This window comes from Notothenia rossii, assembly GCF_949606895.1.
Source record: "Notothenia rossii genome assembly, chromosome: 3".
Lineage (NCBI taxonomy): Eukaryota > Metazoa > Chordata > Actinopteri > Perciformes > Nototheniidae > Notothenia > Notothenia rossii.
In genome coordinates, this window is record NC_136901.1 from 22,027,313 (window position 1) to 22,046,646 (window position 19,334).

General features: G+C 41.1%; 1 protein-coding gene across 1 annotated transcript in view; it reads left to right on the plus strand.

Moving 5' to 3' along the window:
- The window catches only part of pelp1 (proline, glutamate and leucine rich protein 1), a gene marked incomplete at its 3' end in the record, with an annotated part of 31,498 nt that extends 24,769 nt beyond the window's left edge, over nucleotides 1–6,729 (plus strand). The window contains exons 16-19 of the mRNA XM_079670851.1: nucleotides 1,109–1,211; nucleotides 2,309–3,886; nucleotides 4,392–4,652; nucleotides 6,637–6,729. Coding sequence (XP_079526977.1) covers nucleotides 1,109–1,211; nucleotides 2,309–3,886; nucleotides 4,392–4,652; nucleotides 6,637–6,729 — 2,035 coding nt within the window. The remainder of the gene's footprint in view (nucleotides 1–1,108; nucleotides 1,212–2,308; nucleotides 3,887–4,391; nucleotides 4,653–6,636) is intronic.
- Nucleotides 6,730–19,334: the final 12,605 nt, after the last annotated feature.

The following is a 19,334-nucleotide window of genomic DNA, read 5'->3' on the forward strand; positions in this document are numbered from 1 at the left end:
CATCGTATTTACAGGGCTACATTTTCACACCTAGAGACATTGACAAGTACCAACCATATATTTATATCTCGCCATGTCAATAAGCCTGGCGTTAGACTTTTTCGCTGTCCGTCATTTTGACAGACAGGATCGTAAAATATCCTTCATAATCCCTTATTACCCGTCGGGTCTGAACAGTTCACGATAGAGCATGCTCGTGAACTGTCAACGGGGGGGGGGGGGGGCGGTGTTATGCCGTGTGTGCATGCACTTCGCGGGACGCGCACAGCGTGAAGCAAAACCTCCCAGACATGTATTGGTCTGTACGGCAAAGTACGGTTTGGAAACTATATCATTTCCTGTTGGAGGGCATGCATATCACGGCATAACACCAGAGCCTCGCTGCGGGGAAACGTTGGCGCTGTTCTGAGTTTGTTCTAATCTGTCAAAATGACAGACTGCTTTCAGATTTTTCTGTCATTGTTAAATAAAATATTCGGTTAACGCGACCACTGGTGTCCCAGCAACATCAGTACCAAGCGAGAGAGTTGTTTCCAGAGCAGGGGATATTGTAAATGCCCAAACATCCCAGCTTATAAATACCTGGAAATGTGGACATTCTCATATTCCTAAAAACCTGTCTGATGATGCTGAGTGAGTGACTAGTGAGTTTGAGTTGAGTTTCTTGAAAAACTAAAGTGAAACTTGATTTATTTTATTGCAGGGTCTGATTATTAAATGTCCTTGTTTATTTGTGAGATGCAGTGGCATAAAGAAAATGCTTACTTTGTTTGGTAGTACTAGTAGGTACAAAAACACTGGTTTTCTTGTTCCAGTCTGTTACTGTCACTTTGTTTTTGACACTTTAAAATACTGCTATCCTACAAAAAGGCTGTAAAAATCTGATTTATTATGTAATAAAGAAACATTTTCCGAGTAAAAAAATGTTTTATTGAAAAAAAAAAATTTAGGAATTTTTTTTCTTCCCTTTATTATTCAATATCGCGATAAATACCGTACCGTGGACTTGTTATCGCGATATTATCGTACCGTGAGTTTTTGGTATCGTTACATCCCTAGTAATGGATGATGTATTAATATCAGTGTTTTTTTCCACTGGATATTTTAGGTTACTGTTGGCTCTGGTCCTGGTCCCTTCTCCCTGCTGGCCTCCACCTCTGACCTGTGCTGTGTCTATCCTCAGCAAGGGACGCAATGACCGCAACCTCAAGGTGACTACAGGAGGGAGAATGGTGGGGGGGGGGAGTCTGAACAGAGCATGACTATTGAGCTTCTATAGGTTTTAGTGCATGTAAATGGTCTTCAAAGGCTAAAATCCCAAAGTTCACAGCACATACACACACACACACACACACACACACACACACACACACACACACACACACACACACACACACACACACACACACACACTTCGAACCCCCCCCTTACCCCCAGACTCCTTTTTGTTTACTTCCTGAACATAGGGACATCCCTATTTAACTCTGTGCTTCTATTGGCTAGCACTTCAACACATTTACGTGCTAAGGGGCAGGACAGCTAACCAATCAGAGCAGACTGGGCTCTGGTTTCAAACAGAGAGGGTGAAAAGAGGTGCCGCTGAGGAAAAAAAATTGCTTTTTGAACATTAAAGCATGGAGACATGTCAAGAGGAACACAATGATACCTGAAAATGAGCGTAATAGGTCCCTTTCATATGTTTCTTACTCGGTTTACTATACTATATTTAATATGTACTCAAGTCTTTTTTATTTTCTGGGTTTTTCTGCTACTTTATCATTCTACTCCATTACATTTTAAATATAAATATTGTACATTTTACTCCACTAAAATGATCAGATTGCTTAAGTTACTTAATATAAGTATCTCAAAAAAGTATTAATACATTTATTATGGTATTATTAAATCAATAATGGTTTACAGCACACAGAGGGATATTCACAAGCTACCCAGCAACATAAACAAATGAACCCATATATTATAGTCCAATAATAATATTATTAAGCATAAAACGTGCAGTTGATCTTGTTTTCTTCCAAATGCTATGGAAAGTTATTAAAACAACAATCACTTAATTTTTTATTGAAACAATGTAAGTTTAACTTATTTAAAGAGTAGCTATTACCCTTTTTACCTTAACTTGACATGTGCAGAGCCACAGAAAACATAGAGAGAGGGGGGGGGTTTTATGACTGCAAGAAAGGCCCCCTCTCCCGAGTGTCATGTGATGTATGCATGTGTAGCCGCTGTTCTGCTGTCAGTCATTTCCCAATTTTTACTGACTCTCATTGCTCGTCCCCCCCCACAGGTCTCTACATTCTGCATCGAGGCTCTGACCATCTGTAACTCCCTCCTCCACCCCCGCATTCCCTCCATCGCCCTTCCCTTACCACCCCTCACCCTGAAACCAACCCCCAACGCCCCAGTCCTCCCCACCTCTCAGGCTCCCGGACTCACCTTGCCGACTCTCCTCGGAGGCCCCTCCCCCGGCACCCCCTTCCCCACCCGCCACTCCCTCGGCCTGGGCTCCGCCTCCCTGCTGGGTTCCCTGGAGAACCACCTCTCCCTGGTCCCGGGGCTGCCGGGCCAGACGGACATGATCCTGTCCCCCCACGCCCACCACCAGCAGGACGCCGCCGGGCTGGGCCTCCCCGAGGGCCAGCGGCCGGTGTTCGTGCGCTACGACCGGGAGGAGGCGGAGGACGTAGAGATCTCCCTGGCCAGCGACTCAGACGACAGCGTGGTCATCGTGCCCCCGGGCATGCTGCACCTGGAGACCCAGCAGGACGAGGCGGCCGCCGCTGCCAACTCTCTGAACATGGTCAACGCTCCAGGGGGGGCCACGCTCCCTCTCCCAGAGTCCCTCTCCATGGTCCCCACCACAGCAGCCACCACCATAGACCGGGTCTCCCTCCCCAACGACCTGGCCACTTCCTCCCCTCTCCTCACCACCTCCACCACCCCCATCAACTCCTTCACTCCCTCCAACTCCTCCGTGGTCTCCTTGGTTCCGCCTTTGAACTCCAGCTCTCTCTCGGCTGCACCTCTCGGGGACTCGTTGCCGGGCCGACCGCAGCTCCAGCAGATGCTGATGCAGCCCCCCGCCGCGGGGCAGCCGGGCCCCATGGGGCTGCCGCTCCAGATGCACCAGCTGCAGAACCAGCTGAGCCAAGCGGGGCGACACCTCCACCAGCACCAAGCCCCCCCGGCCAGCAACGAAGACTCCGCCGTCATCAACATCAACAGCACCGATGAGGAGGACGAAGAGGAGGAGGACGACGAGGAGCTGGACGAGGAGGAGGAGGGCCTGGACGAGGAGGATGAAGATGAGGAGGCAAGTGATTTTGTAGAGGAGGAGTTCTACGACGGAGAAGAGTACGATGATTACGACGAAGAAGAGGGGGAGGAGCTGGAGGAAGACGAGGAGGAGGATGGGGAAATACCTCCACTGGAAGGAACAGAGGACAAGGCGGGAGAGGCGGGGATGGAGGGGGGGAAGGTGCTCAGAGCGGTGGTGGATGAAGGAGGGATGGCGGGATTCAGCGTGGAGGCGGAGGCAGAAGGAGGCATCGAGGAGATCCAGACCAACAGGGCCATGTTCGGAGAGGACCGGGTGAAGGTGCAGAAGGTGGAGAGCATCGGAGTGCTGGAGGAGGCGCGGGAGGGGGAGGAGGACGAGAACGAGAGGATGGACGACCCCACCATGCCTCAGATCCTGTGTGTGACCGGGGGGGCGCTGGAGGACAGGGAGGAGGCTGAGGAGGAGGGAGGGGCAGCGAGAGGAGGAGAGGGAGGGGAGCAGGAGGAGGCCAGGACGTGGGAGCAAGGAGCCAATGAGATGGAGCTAAAGGCGGCCTCAGAAGAATGCACAGCCAATCAGATTCAGGTTGGTGACCCAGCTTTAAAATCTCACCTTTGGAAAATATTTGTAAAGTGTATATAAAAAAATATATATATAGTCTACTAAAAGGAGTTTAGGTGTGAGTTTTGTTTAAGCTGAGTTTAGTTAAAGGAGATGTTAATAATTGTTTGAAGTAGGGAGTAAAAATAAAAAGGCTAATGGAAAGAATGAAAAACATAGGAATGTATTCAGGTTAGGGGGAAACAATGGAGGATGGTTTAAATGAAGAGACAGAAGCTTAGCAAGTAATAAAACAACAACAGATCACGGTATCTCCCATCAAACAAAGGACTATCATATTTTCTCACATTTGGGCAGAATTCCCAACATTATTCTTTCTTCACCTACTTCCACATCTTCCTCTATAAAACTGGGAGGAGAGCATTCTGTGTCCTCTCCTATTATCTGTGTTTTGTTCTGTAACAGTAGATAGATAAGCTGCCATTGTTAGTGTTGTTACAAGGAAACCTGACCCTCTTCCCCTGAACAGGAGTCAGCAGATGAACCTGCACAGGAAGCCAGTGTGAGTGACAGCCTGCCATCCAATCAGCAGGAGGCGCAGCCTGAAGGGGAGAGAGACCCCGCAGCAGCAGAACCTGCCACCTCCACTGGCCCCAAAACAAAGCAGGAGGAGGAGGCGGAGCAGACGGAAGCTGGGGGGGGGGAGAGTGACGGAGAGGAGGGCAAGGGAGTGAAGAGGAAGAGGGAGGAGACAAACAGGGAGGAGGAGCCAGGCTCTGAGAAGAAGAAGGTAAAAACACATGGCTGGATCTACTCAGTCAGGTTTATATAGAATCAATCGTGCAAGGTGTAATTATTGAACAGATAGGAGACTTGAAATCAGTTCAAGCTGACACAAAAACATAAAAAAATAACCTGTTTTTTCTGTTTTTGTTACAATACAGCTTTATTTATTTGTTATGCTGGAGAGAAATTAATATCTAAATATAATAAGAACAGCTTAGCTCACAAACCATAAAATAAGTAAAAATACAAATAAAAAGGTGAAAACATTTTTTTTTGGAATAAAACAGCCATATAGTAAAAACAATAGACCATTTACAATAGAGCTTTTATTTGACAGGTTTGTGATTTAAGAATATTCTCTAATGATAAAAAGAGAAAAGATCTTAAATAAACAACATGCAAATATATGAAACATAGAAATGTTCAGGAGCAAATGAATCACTACATACCTGGGTTTCTTCAGAGCAGTCATTCAAAAGGAAATTGCTCATGTGCCAATAAAAGCAGAAATTATGTATTAGTCAAAAATCTATTTCCACACTCAGGTTAAAACAGTGGGTTGTACCACTACCGTGTGTGTGTGACCCAACACATTTTGTTCTGTATCACCATTTCATACATTATAGTGTTGTCACGATACCAACATTTTGGTTTCGATACCGATACCAAGTCAAGAATTGCGAAGCCGATTATTTTCTTTAATTATTTTCATGATCGATAAAATTGTAGTTTATCTGTTAAGTGTTTTCAACATGGTCTCTTCTTTATACTTGAGTTTGTGATTTCTTTGATAGTTAACTTTATATTTTATTAACATGTAATAGTACGGTAATATAAATAATGATTGACAAAATGTACATTGCAGATGTTAGCCACATTGGTAAGTTAGCTAAAAAGATTAGACGGTTATCATTGCCATTAATTGCCTCGTCAAACTACGAAAACGTTAGTTTGTCACAAAATAAATTACACTTGTTTGTCTTAGATTTGAGGGCATGGGCTTGAGCATGATGTAATTATGTTATCACAGTCGCTAACCTGTCTGTCTTTAAATTCTTTAAACAGCTCTGGATGCCGGTCGGCGAGGTGCTTAGCCAAGTGTGATGTGTTGGCTCCCTTGGTTTGCGGGGATCTAAAACATGTCTTACAGGCAGGCCTCGTGGTGTCCGTAGGCTTGCCCTCACTGTCAGAGATATAGCTAAAATACTTCCACATTTCGCTTCTGTCAACAAGCCGAGGCGCAGTTGCACTCCCACTTGCAGCCATGCTTCTCCTTTTCTCGCATGCTCTGGCAGCTAGCGCGTGCATGAGAGAGGGGAGGCACTTCGAGCGTGCTTGAGAGGGGAGGGATTAAAACAGCGCTTTACTTTTCCCCGTCATTCTTAAAGTACCGATACTAATGAAACGGAGGAATCATAACGTTTTTAACGGCATCTTTCAAGTATCGGTACACCGTGCAACACTAATGCATTATGATAAGATAAGATTAACCTTTATTAATCCCCGAGGGGAAATTCAGTTGTACAAAGCAGCAACAGGGTAAGCGTGAAAAAAAACAGTACAGCAAAGATTCACACAGATCAATAACATCTCAAATAAATAATAATGTACCAAACAAGTCAAACCACACATGTTAGGAAGACGTAGAAAAGATCAAGAAACAGAAATAGATATGTTTCCTGTAAGATCCCAATGGCAGTGCTCTGCTGAAATGTGCGAGTATAAATATTTGAGAAAATGTCCCAACATTGAGGTTGATACAATTACCCATAATACCCATTTTCCGCATAGTTTAGCAAAGATGTTCATGTTATCTTTACGCAGCTGTTTAGAGAATATTGTACACAATTCTAGAATCCCCAAAGAAGTGTCCTTGTGTACATATTTCCTATGCATTCCCAATCATTTGGAGGAGATTTCCCTTCTTCAGCATGACACGGTTTAAGAGTCCCAGAGCACGACTCAGCAGTTTTCTGTCTGTCCCCCAGATGGACGATGACTCCATGGCCTCCATGTTGGCCGATTTCGTCGCCTGTCCGCCTGACGACGAAGACGGAGCCTCCGGATCCAACCGCTCCTAGGTATTTGCCAACCTGAACTGCTGGGATTTAAGTAACCATGGATACAGCTAACACCTGCTGGGATGTTCAATCATCAGTGACATTTCAAAGGTGTTAGTGCCTCAGTAATCATGACAGCTTCAAGTCATTCTTCAGTCTTCACTTCAGCAGTTTTTTTCTTTCTTTTAACAATACCCTGGAATTTTGACTCCTACATCATCCGTCTGAGAATCGGCAGAACTAGTTTTACAAGAATGTAGCATTACAGTGTCAACAGTCCGGAGTTCAGCTGCAGATTGTTCAGAACAGCCCTGTGTTTGTATACAGTGTTTAGTATCCTGCAGCTAGTGTGTGAAGTGGTTTTCTTGGATCTATATGTATGTTTTGTGCTCTTTTTGTTTTGCCATCACTGTCAAATGCTTTGTTATAAAAAGTAAAATAAATCAAACGTGAGTAACATACACTTCATTTGTTTCTCTCGCATTTAATCGCTTTTCGCTACAATAATTCAGTTTTTTCACCCAATTTACACACACCAGATTATTTTTCAACCTTATATAATCGCCAATTGTGAAGCTGACCGTTGAGCGGCCCGACCAAGCAAGGAGGCAGAGGCAAAACGTCCCAAATATAACCCAGTGTGGGCATTTATTAAAATCATAGACCCATGACTCACAGCCTCAATCTCGCTGTTCTCCCTGAACACAGTCAGCAACCACAAGGATCTCACACACCTCTCCCAAACAGAAAAACCCCAGGGCCTAAATGCACAACCCAATCAACCCAACCGGACACAGGTGAGGGGGGAGGAGACAACACAGGGCACCAGGTGCACACAATCAACGGCAACAGACATGGGGAAAGGGGAACACATTTCAAAATAAAATACAATAAACACTACATCAGGGCTTCTCAAACTCCGGACCAAACTGCAAATCAATCCGGACCGAACCCTGTGTTGCTAACGTAAACAAAGACGAGATTACGTCCAAAACATGTCAGGCATTGTTTCTGATAGCAATTTTCTGTGGGTCCGCTGCCAATTTGACGTCAGATCAGCAGCAAATATGTACCCGCTCGTTGTACCCGTTTTTAAAAGATATGGGTAAGGAGGAAAAGAGAGGGTTTTATTTTCTGACGCTGCATGAGTTCCCTGACGCACCAGGGACACATCTTTATGTATAAAAGACATCAAAAAGTGCATTTTGCATGATAGGTCCCCTTTAATGTATATTTTCTTGTGTCTGACGCGTTGTGAGAATGAACGTGCATATATATTTACTTGTGTGCGCGAGCGTGACACGCATTGCAGACCGCAAGTTAACCGCAAGTTTACCTTGAGGTGCAAGGCATTGGCTACAGACAAACAGTGCCATTTCTCCCCCTAGTTCAAGCCATCATACTGTATGTATGTATTGAATGTGTGTGTGTATACAGGGGCGCAGTTTACCGACAAGCAAGTGCTTGGACCAGAATGGGGCCCCAAATAAAGTAGATTAATCCAATCCAACTTTATTTATATAGCACTTTAAAATTTCCAGACCAAAGTGCTGTACAGAGAGATACATAAAATATAAAATCACACAGCTCAGAAAACATTAAATAAATAAATAAATTTAAAATAAAAGATACAAACGCAAAACAAACCAGAATAAACGTAACAATTTCAAAATAAAACTAAAAAAGATTAAGAAGGTCCACAGCAACGACAACATGAAACACCCTTTAATTTACTGCAACGACATGTTGGGAAACCCCCTCAAGGGGGCCCCGTGCGAGCCGAAACTTCGTTGCTCCGCTCCGGGGGGGGGGGAACTTTACTGGCATTGATCCGGAGTCGGACCATTGACCTTGTATAAAATTCACAAGTCGACCTTTAACAAAAAAGTTTGAGTACCCCTGCACTACATCAATAAATAGTATAAATTGTATAAAAATGGTCACATATGCAAGCCCGAAGCCGTCAGTCCACAGTGACGAAGCCATCTTCGTCACATTTCCTCCTTCCTCTCCCGAAAGAGAACAGTACCTCTTTCCTGCGACACTTGTTGATCTTGGCCATTTTGCTCTCCTCCATGTGTCTCCACTCCACCCAGTGTTTCTGCTTCCCCTTGTGCCGCATGGTTTCCTCAGGGGGGGGGGGGGCGTGAAGTCGGAAGGAAGCTTCCCTTTCTTCCTCAACTATTTCTCCCGCTATTTCGCGATGGCCTCCGTCAGGTTCTCCACGTACGCCGCCTTCTCCGCCTGCAGCGTCTTCAGCACCTGCTTCTCCACCTGAGCCTGAGCGGCTGACAGGGCCTCTGCATGAGCCTGAGCCCTCATCTCCTCCAGCTGTCGCTGCATGACGAGCTCTCTCTCTCCTGACGGATCTTCTCGGACATTTTCACCCAAGACTGGAGTTGCAATTCCTGAAGAAATTGCGCCTTGATTGATGTTTGCTAAATTTGATACAAACAGTTGGATGAATTATGGTTCATATTTCTGGAATTATGAAAGTGAAGAATGTCAATAATAACCGTCAATTCCTAATCCAGCTGAACTTTTTGATGTTTAAACTGAATTTCTGCGATGAAGAATGTGGGATTTTGTAGTAAAAGAACAAATGTGAAGGCTTCTCAGTGAAATCACCAAATAAAGTGATTCATTGTTGTTGAGCATATTTGTATAATATCAAAGTTTATGTTCATGTGTATGACATCATCATAATGTGCCTGAAACGTGGTGATGCTAATGCGCATGCACAGAAACAATAAACGGCTCTTACTCCAGGCCAAACTCTGAGAGATAGTGGTCGTGTGTTTTTTCTGTCCGTTAGCATACTTACACTACTTTGGCTGACTGCAAACGTGGAGACGTCTGCTGAATTATGTCTCACGCAACAATTGTACTTTTGCTTTTTTTGCAAGTGACATTAAATGCTCCTTTTTTACAAAGCACTTTATTGAAATGCATTAGGGAGCAGCTCCTCCCTTTTAGTTGATGCATTAGTGTGCATCAACGGCACAAACAAACCCCCTACCCTTTCTCCTTAAAAGGAAAGTTTGCAGATGTGATGTATGAGCTACTTATCCAGAGTCAGCCTATAACATACAGAAGATGGCGGTCTGGGTGCATCAGCAAAAGTATTTTAGCCACCATGGATAAACAGTTTGCAAAGCAGCTGAAGTTACGTCATGTGTTTCTGAAGGGTCCGCATTGAGAAAAACAGTCATCTCACTCAGCAGAACATTGAGGGGCTGGTCTGCCTTCACATCGCACGGTAAGTTATTTTATGACTTTGGTGTTTTCTTCTCTCTACAAATATATATATATATATATATATATATATATATATATATATATATATATATATATATATATATATATATATATATATATATAACAACACAAATGTCATTTCTTTGAAAATGAATATACAGATTAAAGGTGGGGTATGTAATTTATTTCAGAAACACTTTTTGTTATATTCCATGGAATGCTCTTAACATCCCGATAGCAATGAATATCTTAAGTGCTTTGACAATAAATGTTAATTGTTTGTAACTGTAAAACTGTCTGAAACTGTGATGTTACCATTCTTGGGCAAGGACTCTCTTGAAAAAGAGATTTTTAATCTCAATGAGACCTATCCTGGTTAAATAAAGGTAAAATAAATAAATACATAACAAAATGTCATCTGTGGAAGCCGTGGTACTGTAAAAAGCACGACCAATTATTTTAGCTAGTAACTGAATGGCCTACCTGCCTGTCAGCCTTCCATCTGTGCACAAACTTATCTTGTGCCCTCATTGGTCATGTGCGCGTTCGTGTGTGTTGGAGGAGGGGCTCTGTAAGGAAGTGGCAGATTTTTCCCGGCTGTGTATTTTCAAATTCTAGCGCACTCGAGCTGGTTTCTCCAAAATTACCTACCCCACCTTTAAGTTGTGATAATAAAACAATGACCACAGCTGATTAACTCATGTGTAGAATATGTGGTTTCAGTAGAAACGTTTTGTGTGAACAAATACGTAAGACTTAAAATACTCTCTTCCAAGTAAAGTGCTGAATTCATGATGTTAAGTAAAAGTACAGAAGTATTATCAGTGAAATTAACTTCAAGTATCAAAAGTAAAAGTTCTCAGAATACATAATGGCTGGTTTTACAGTATAATGTAGGAGTCGGGTGGGCTGATAATTTATTCCGGCAAATTACTCAGACCTACTAATTGACCTAACAGAAGTTATTGAGTCTATGTAAGTTTACTGTTTGGCTCAGATCCACCAACGTCAGCAAGATCTCACCTCTATCAACTCCTGAAGAACCAGGTCCAATTAACTGCTGTTTCAATTCAGACGACCCGCTAAATCTGTTTAAGCGATCCCGAAGGATTTTGATATCAGTAAATGAGGTGTGGCCCTACCTAAGTGTGAGTGTGGCAGTGTGCGATCTTACCTTTGAAGCAGGAGAGGAGAGCGCAGATGTCTTTTAAGTAGTCCCAATCCAAAAGGTGGGATCAGTTTATTTGAAGAAAAATAGGTCCAAACGTATACAGGGTTTTTACCTTCTCTCGTTACAACATTATAATCATACTAAACATATCATGCTGGGGTCATTTTCTAATCTAAAACCTTAAATCATAGTTTTACATTTATTACACTAAATTGTAACTTCAACTGCCCAATTCAGTTGTGATATTTAATATAGAATTTAGAGGCATCTCCTCATAAATGACCGGTGATAATAAAAAGCACAATCAAACTTTCATTAAACAAATCAGTTAATTTGCTCATTTCCACATTTGTATACTTCAACTAGTCCTGCATGAATTCAGAGGACCTTTCCTCACAGGTGGCAGGGTACTGACTTTCAACAAACATCAATTCATTCCACTCATTTCAATTCATTCCACAATTCACATTTGTATACTTCAACTAGTCCCGCAGGAATTCGGAGGACCTTTCCTCACAGGTGGCAGGGTACTAACTTTCAACAAACATCAATTCATTCCACTCATTTCAATTAATTCCACAATTCACATTTGTATACTTCAACTAGTCCCGCATGAATTCGGAGGACCTCACAGGTGGCAGGTCCTAACTTTCAACAAACATCAATTCATTCCACTCACTTCACAAAGAAATTCACTCAGCATTCAACAAAGAAATTCGAGAGATATTTACCAAGTTTGAGAGAACCTTACCGAGAGCAAAAACCCACCACTCCAGGGGGAGAGCTTTACCGGGAGAGAGTATACCAGGCAGGGGAACCCCCCCTCTCTCTCTCTCTAGTTTGCTCCCTCTCCGCCAGTGTCTTTATGCTCAAAAAACAGGATAGAGAAACCTAAAGACACCTCCTCTATACCCATATTTGTGGAAACTGGGCATGGCCTCTGATGTACAGGACTGGACATGACCAGACATATTCTATGGCTATGGCATAAGACACACCTTCCCAAGCTTATGTAAAAAGTTCATGACCTTCTCGGCTATGACATAAACAAATTTTTGGGGCCTCAGTTCTTTTTCACTAAGTCAGGAGCCCCCCTCCATGTGTACTGCTGTGAGGGGAGAGGGAAGAAACTGTCTCTCCTCTCTTATCAGTGACACCCATAATCCATAATAGGCCTTACACACTCAATTTAACAAACCACTTGTGTTTTATTTATACTGTAAATATAGAAAATCATAAGATATGAAGCATTTTAATTGTGGGTTATATAAGAATATAATTGATTATATTTGATTATAACTAACTTTCGTTTTAAGTATTCAACCTAATATGGAGATCTCAACAAATGTTGTTAGATAATATTATATTATCTTGTTGGAATACATGTAGGACCATTTGAGTTTTCAATGTGGGGCCTTTGTAAAATACTGGGTATATGTGGAGATCAGTACTGCATCTTATCATGTATCAATGAGTGTTAAATAAATAGTAGAGTAAAAAGTACAATATTTACCTGTAATGGAGTAGAATAATAAAGTAACATAAAATACAATTACTCTAGCAGTGGTGTAAAGTAACTAAGTAGAATTACTCAATACTGTACTGTACAATTTTGAGGTACTTTGCTGGTATTTCAATGTTATGCTACTTTGTACTTCTATAATACTGCAATTAACAGGGAAATTGTGTACTTTTACTCCACAACCTACTACATTTGAGTTATTTTACAGATCTTGATGAATGATGTGAAATATAATCAACTCTTGAATCAAACTTCAGTTCCACCTGGAGGTAAATTCACAAGCTACCCTGCAGTGTACAAAGTCATTACAATTAGCTGCACCTTTACCAGCTACTGTATATGTTCTTCTCCCCTTTTGGAGCATGGACATATTATTTAAGTTGGTATACTTGCCTTTGTTATCTCCAATATTAAAATGTTCAACTCAGTGTGTATTCACCTGTAAATTCAAATGTACTTGTTCTGCATTGTTTGAATAATATTGGTAGATATCCTTTTAAATGAGTTGAAGTATTCAAAAAAGATTAGCTATCTTCCCAATACAAAATATCCAGAGTCCACCCACAATTCATCAAAATCTGCAGGGTGTTTCTTTAAACCAATCACTTCTCAGAGGGGCGTGGCCAGCAGCAGCTCATTAGCATTTAAAGCTACAGACACAGAATCAGCACTTTCGGAACAGGGCTGAAACAGAGGGGTTTATGGCATGCTGCAATGATCTGTTTGGTGTTTTGAGCCAAACACTTTAGAGACATGTTTTGTATTTATCTGAGACCTGTAATATATTGTTGAATATAATATAATAGGGGACCTTTAAGACATTTGATGGTGTTTTTCCTGTGTCACACATGTTATTAATCAGGGACAAAGGGAACACTGAGTGGAGCCAAATATTACATCAGTGTACTGAAGCATATTCGACAGCTGAGGCTCCAATAAGGTTCAACGGACACATCCAACATATACTAAAAAAACTGGAATGTTGACTTTAATTAAATGTATTTATTTTGTCAACAAATTACACATAACTGTTTTAGGCTTGTTGGAAGCAATTTGACAAGCCTTATACAGTTATGTGAAATTTGTTGAAAAAATACATTTTAGTAAAGTCCACGTTACTATTAGCATAATAGGAGACCTTTAAGATAAACACGTTACACACACACATCATACGAGTGCACGATCTACACACAAACCATTGAAAACCTGTAATTATTGCGACTAAATTATAAAGAAAGAGTGCAGGACATTCCAGATGAGCTAAGATATCAGGAGGGACTCAAGCTGTGAGTGTACTTTTTTTTTTGTCCGTTCTGGCCACATTTTGGGAATGTCATATACATGCTTTCCAGCTGCAATAACAGGGGTTGCAAATCATGGCTGCTACAAGGTCTGTTCTGACACATAGAGCGACCATCTGTCAAGTCACTCTCCTGGATACACACGCAGTTATCGTCACATATTTTAATTCAAAAAAGAAAAGTATGTGAGAGGAGGGGATGAAGTTCTTAGTAGGTTTTAAAAACAGAGACAGGAAAATGCATCCACATTCTTTGTTTCTAGAGATCTATGGAACATATGGTCTAAGCACATCTGATGTCAGCACAGAGTCCATTTTGGGTTCAATTCATGTTTTATTTAATAAAGCCGTTGTAGCAGACTGATTTTGACTTGAAACACAGGAAGGTTCATTAGATACCGATACAGATCCATTATAATATGACAATTATTACAATTCTGCTCCAATGCTCGGGAGACTTGGTGAAAAATACTTATAATTGTAGTTAATACAAGAGGGCACAGACCTGGTCGGGTCAAACCACTTGCAGTTCAACGGTCCGAGTCATGCTTTGTCTAATCTCTGATCAGGGTAGTTAAACTTGTCAGGTGTTTTGTCTACTGGCATGTAAGGACAAGTGATGATCTGGTAAACATTCCAAGAGAGAAAACATACAAAATGCCATTGTTCAGTAACAATGCAGGAAGTAGCAATCGGGTTACTGATGAGCGTGGTGTATGCTTGTGTAACACATGTGAATTTCATGCTGGTGTCTAAAGTTCATGACTAGATTTAGGTTCCATCTTTATCCCAACCAATATATTCCCTAATGAAACAAATATGTCAAAGGGAGAATTGCTAAAACATAATCATTGCAGGATTGTTCGTTCTCAATTCTCAATGTTCCTGTTCGGCGTCTTGGTGTTTTCCCTTTCCTGTAGTGTGTTATATAGGTTTTTGTGCATGTCAATGGTCTACAAAGGCTAAAAAGTGCTTCTATTGGCTAGCGCTCAAACACACTGTAAGTGATAGACTAAGGGGCGGGACATCTCTAAGCAGTTGACCGATCACAACAGAGCCGGCCAGCTAACCACTCACAGCTGCCTGGGCTCTGGTTTCAGACAGAGGGTGAAAAGAGGTGCTGCAGCTACGGTGGCCCTGAAGTGCAAGACACCACAGCATTTCACAAAACACTACACCATTTCAGAAAACACTACAGCTGTAGTGTTTTGTGAAATGCTGTAGCCTAAAGCATTTCACAAGACACAACAGCATTTCGCATTGGACGGAAGTCCCTGTCCAAAAGCTGCCTCAAAAGGTTTAACAAACAAAAGGAAAAGAGAGTTTTTCTGTCCCCCTCACCATCAGCATCCATGAGGGTAAATCCTCTTTATGAACCTAACAGAAACATTTCACGCACAATGACTGATGGGAAGAGGAAGCAGGCAGCTGAAATGTATTCACTGTTCAAACATTCACACTGTCAACAGAATGTTTGAAACACTTCCTGAAACACAGCTGGTTCAATTATGATTATGTTGAGGATGAGGTCACGTAACTCAGGCTTAGTAAGATAAGCAAACTAACCTATATGTCTCTACGAGGTTCAATTCATGTCATATTAAAGGGGCCCCATTCTGCTAAGAACTTTAACCAACAGTAGCATTGGATGTTTGAAAAAAAAGACGCATAATGTTATTAAAGGGGCCCTGTTATGCTCATGTTCAGCTTAATTTCAGTATGTAGTGTCTCTACTGTGACATGTCTCCATGCTTTAATGTTCAAAAAGCTCTTTATTTTCCTCATACTGCCTGTGCTGCAGCACCTCTTTTCACCCTCTGTCTGAAACCAGAGGGAATACAGGGATTTAGTCTTTGCAGACCATTTACATGCACTAAAACTTATAAAACAAACTACAAGAAACACCCAACAAACCATAATAGGGTCCCTTTAAAAACCACTGTCCGGTTTTTTTCCGTGACATGCACTTAAATATAATAAAGTAATGTAGTTTATAAAAGCCTTTGTTACATATGTGGATGAAAGATGACATTTATTTGATGTTTATAAATCAGCTTCCTGAACAACAAAGTCAAGTGCTGCAGTGATCATTTGTGACGACAACATTATTTGATAAAACTTTAATAACTTGCATCATTGCACTGATAGCTGCTCTTAAAGGCTTTGAGAATGAAAGCTACTGCTACAATGGTAACACGAAGTTTAGATACATGACCCCAATACAGGTCCTGGCTAATTACCAATGAAACTGATCATGAGGAAAGACAGGAAGTGGCTATGTAACGACGAGACGCCGTTACAGCTATTTATTACATTACATTACATTACATTGCATTTAGCTGACGCTTTTATCCAAAGCGACTTACAATAAGTGCGTTAACAGAATCATATAAGTACATCAGGTTTCATAGAGCCAAACATTTCAAGTTATTAAATGGCATTAATTATATAAGTGTTCACCCCTCATCTTGTCTGTTGTTTCCGGTCGTCTGTTCCCTCCTGCTGATTACCCAATTGTGTTCACCTGGTGCCCTGTGTTTGCTCCTCCCCCCCTCACCTGTGTTTAATTGCTCCCCCTCACCTGTGTCTTGTTAGTGTCTGTGTGCTGTTTCTTGTAGAGTGGGAGGGTGTGTGAGATCCTGGTGGCTGCAGGCTGGGCTCGCGTGAACAACAACAGCAGCAGCAGCAGCAGCAGCAGCAGCAGCGGGATTGAGGCTGTGTGAACTTTGTGCACATTGTTTTAATAAATGCCCACGTCGGGTTATAATTTTGGAGAGACAGCAAGCGCATTTCGTGGCATCTGCAGGCAGTGGCAAGTACTTCCGGCATCTGCCACGGAGGCCGCTACTCCGTGGTATTTGTGGCAAGTATATGCCACAGATGTGGTATCTGTGGCAAGTATATGCCACAGATGCCACAACTTGCCGTGGCAAGTATATGCCACAACCATGCCACAACTTGCCGTGGCAAGTATATGCCACAACTTATATATGCCACAACTTGCCGTGGCAAGTATGTGCCACAACTTGCCGTGGCAAGTAAATGCCACAAGTTAAGAGTTAAGAGAAGGTTTACGGTAGCTGCCACTCGCCTTCCGTGGCAAATGCTGATATTTAAACCCGTATTTATCGCGTAAAATGTCGCTGTTTTGGCATGACTTTATCGGACTGATCTGTACACAAGATTGATGATCTGTTACTGATGGTCCGATCATATTTTTCAAAAAGATTAAATATTATATGTTCTATAGATTTTACTTGGAGAACGTGGTTTGTTAAAATAAATAAACGTGCTATTTGTATGATAATACTCAAGATATATTATTAGTAAGTTGACATAAAGATCTAACATTGTTGACCAGAGGTGGCAAATAGGCTAACTTGTATACTCAAGTACTGTACTTGTGATTTAGAAATAGCCTACTTGTACTTTAGTTGAGTATGTAAATGTATGTTACGTAGTAGGCTACTTACCCCACTACAAAGCAGAGGTAAATTGTGTAATTGTAGCCTACTCCCCTACATTTATTTAATACGCTACCTTTAGTTACTTACTACAGATTCTGATTAATGATGATACATATAATCAAGTCTTAAATCAGACTTTATAGTTACTCCTGGAGTAAATTCACAAGATACCCTACTACAGTATACAAAGTCATTAAAACTCGCTGCACCTTTACCAGCTTTGAGAACACTTTCATGATCAATCATTATAATGAAAACATGTAATATGCACTTTAAGTATATTGTTATGCTAATCATTTTTGCGCTTTTACTTGAGTAACATTTTAATGCATGACTTTTACTTGTAACAGAGTATTCCAACATTTAGGTTGGCTACTTCTACTTTTACTTCACACTAGAACCGCCAGGGGTCGCTGTATAGCCTACCTAAAATCACCAACGTGTCAAATGAACGAATGCATTGATTTTCAAGGTACAATGTTATTTTATTTATCATACTAGAACACAATGAGTGTTGCCACTAATCGCCGTGGCATGTGCCTTGGCATTTGTGGCATCTCCCACAAGTATATGCCACAGATGCCACAACCTGCCGTGGCAAGTATATGCCACAGATGCCACAACTTGCCGTGGCAAGTATATGCCACAACTTGCCGTGGCAAGTAAATGCCACAGATGCCACAACTTGCCGTGGCATTTGCGCATGCTGAACGGGAGTTGCCACAAGATGCCAGAGTTAAGAGAAGTTTTACAGTAGCTGCCACTCGCCTTCCGTGGCAAAAGCTGATATTTAAACTCGTATTTATCGTGTAAAATGTCGCTGTTTAGGCATGACTTTATCGGACTGATCTGTACACAGGACTGATGTGCGATCTCTATTTTTCAAAAAGATAATAAATTATCATTTATATTCAGTTTTACTTGGAATAGCCTACGTGGTTTGCTAAAATAAACAAATGTGCTATATCTATGATAGTAGGCTAAACATAGGCCTATATTGTAATAAAAAAAGAAATATTGGCAAGTGAGCGTTGCAACGCAAGCCCTTGGCAATTGTCGCTTCTTGAGGGGAGTTTCCACTGCTTGCTACGATAACAAGGTGTATTCTTACTAGTAAAGACAAATAATTAAAAAATAAATATCTGTATTGACACAGCAACGTGTACAATGGTGTTATTAGACTTGGCTACAGACTTAGGGCAGCACCATGAGAATGATAAATACTTAAATAAACATGAAGAATGTTCTCTTAAGCATGATACTCCAAGCAATTCTCATTTAACCGTATAAAGTTGATTTAATATGTTGAGGAAAGAGGGTTACAATGTAATATAATTACACCCTTGTTAAAACTTTTTTTGTGCATCAGTAAAAAGGTTATATGTCATGCATGCAAATATCAAATCATTGTGTTGCTAATTAACATAAACAGATGTTGATATGATACGTTGTATTTACTTTATTTATCTAAAATGTTGAAATCTTTGTGTTACAGCAGTGATAAGGGATAGAAAACATAAAATAATAATAATAAAAAGAAACAGGAAATAATTTACACATTATTAGTAGATATTTATCAACAGAGTATATAAAGAATAAACAATATAGCCTACTGAATATGTAAGAATACACTATAATAAACCATCTTACTAAAGCCAATAGAAACATATATTTGTCTTTCTTAACCCTTTCATGCATGAATTATGAAAGCCTCACTCAGGATTTTTTTACCAGGTGTTTTTATTGCTCTTGGGGCAAGATTTTAACTTTAGTTTATTTGTATCTAGTTTTTTTCAAATTTAGGACATTTAAAAATACATTTAAAAAAAGAATTTTAAGGATGATGTTTTATAATAATATATCTTGAGTATTATCATAAAAATAGCACGTTTATTTATTTAAACAAAC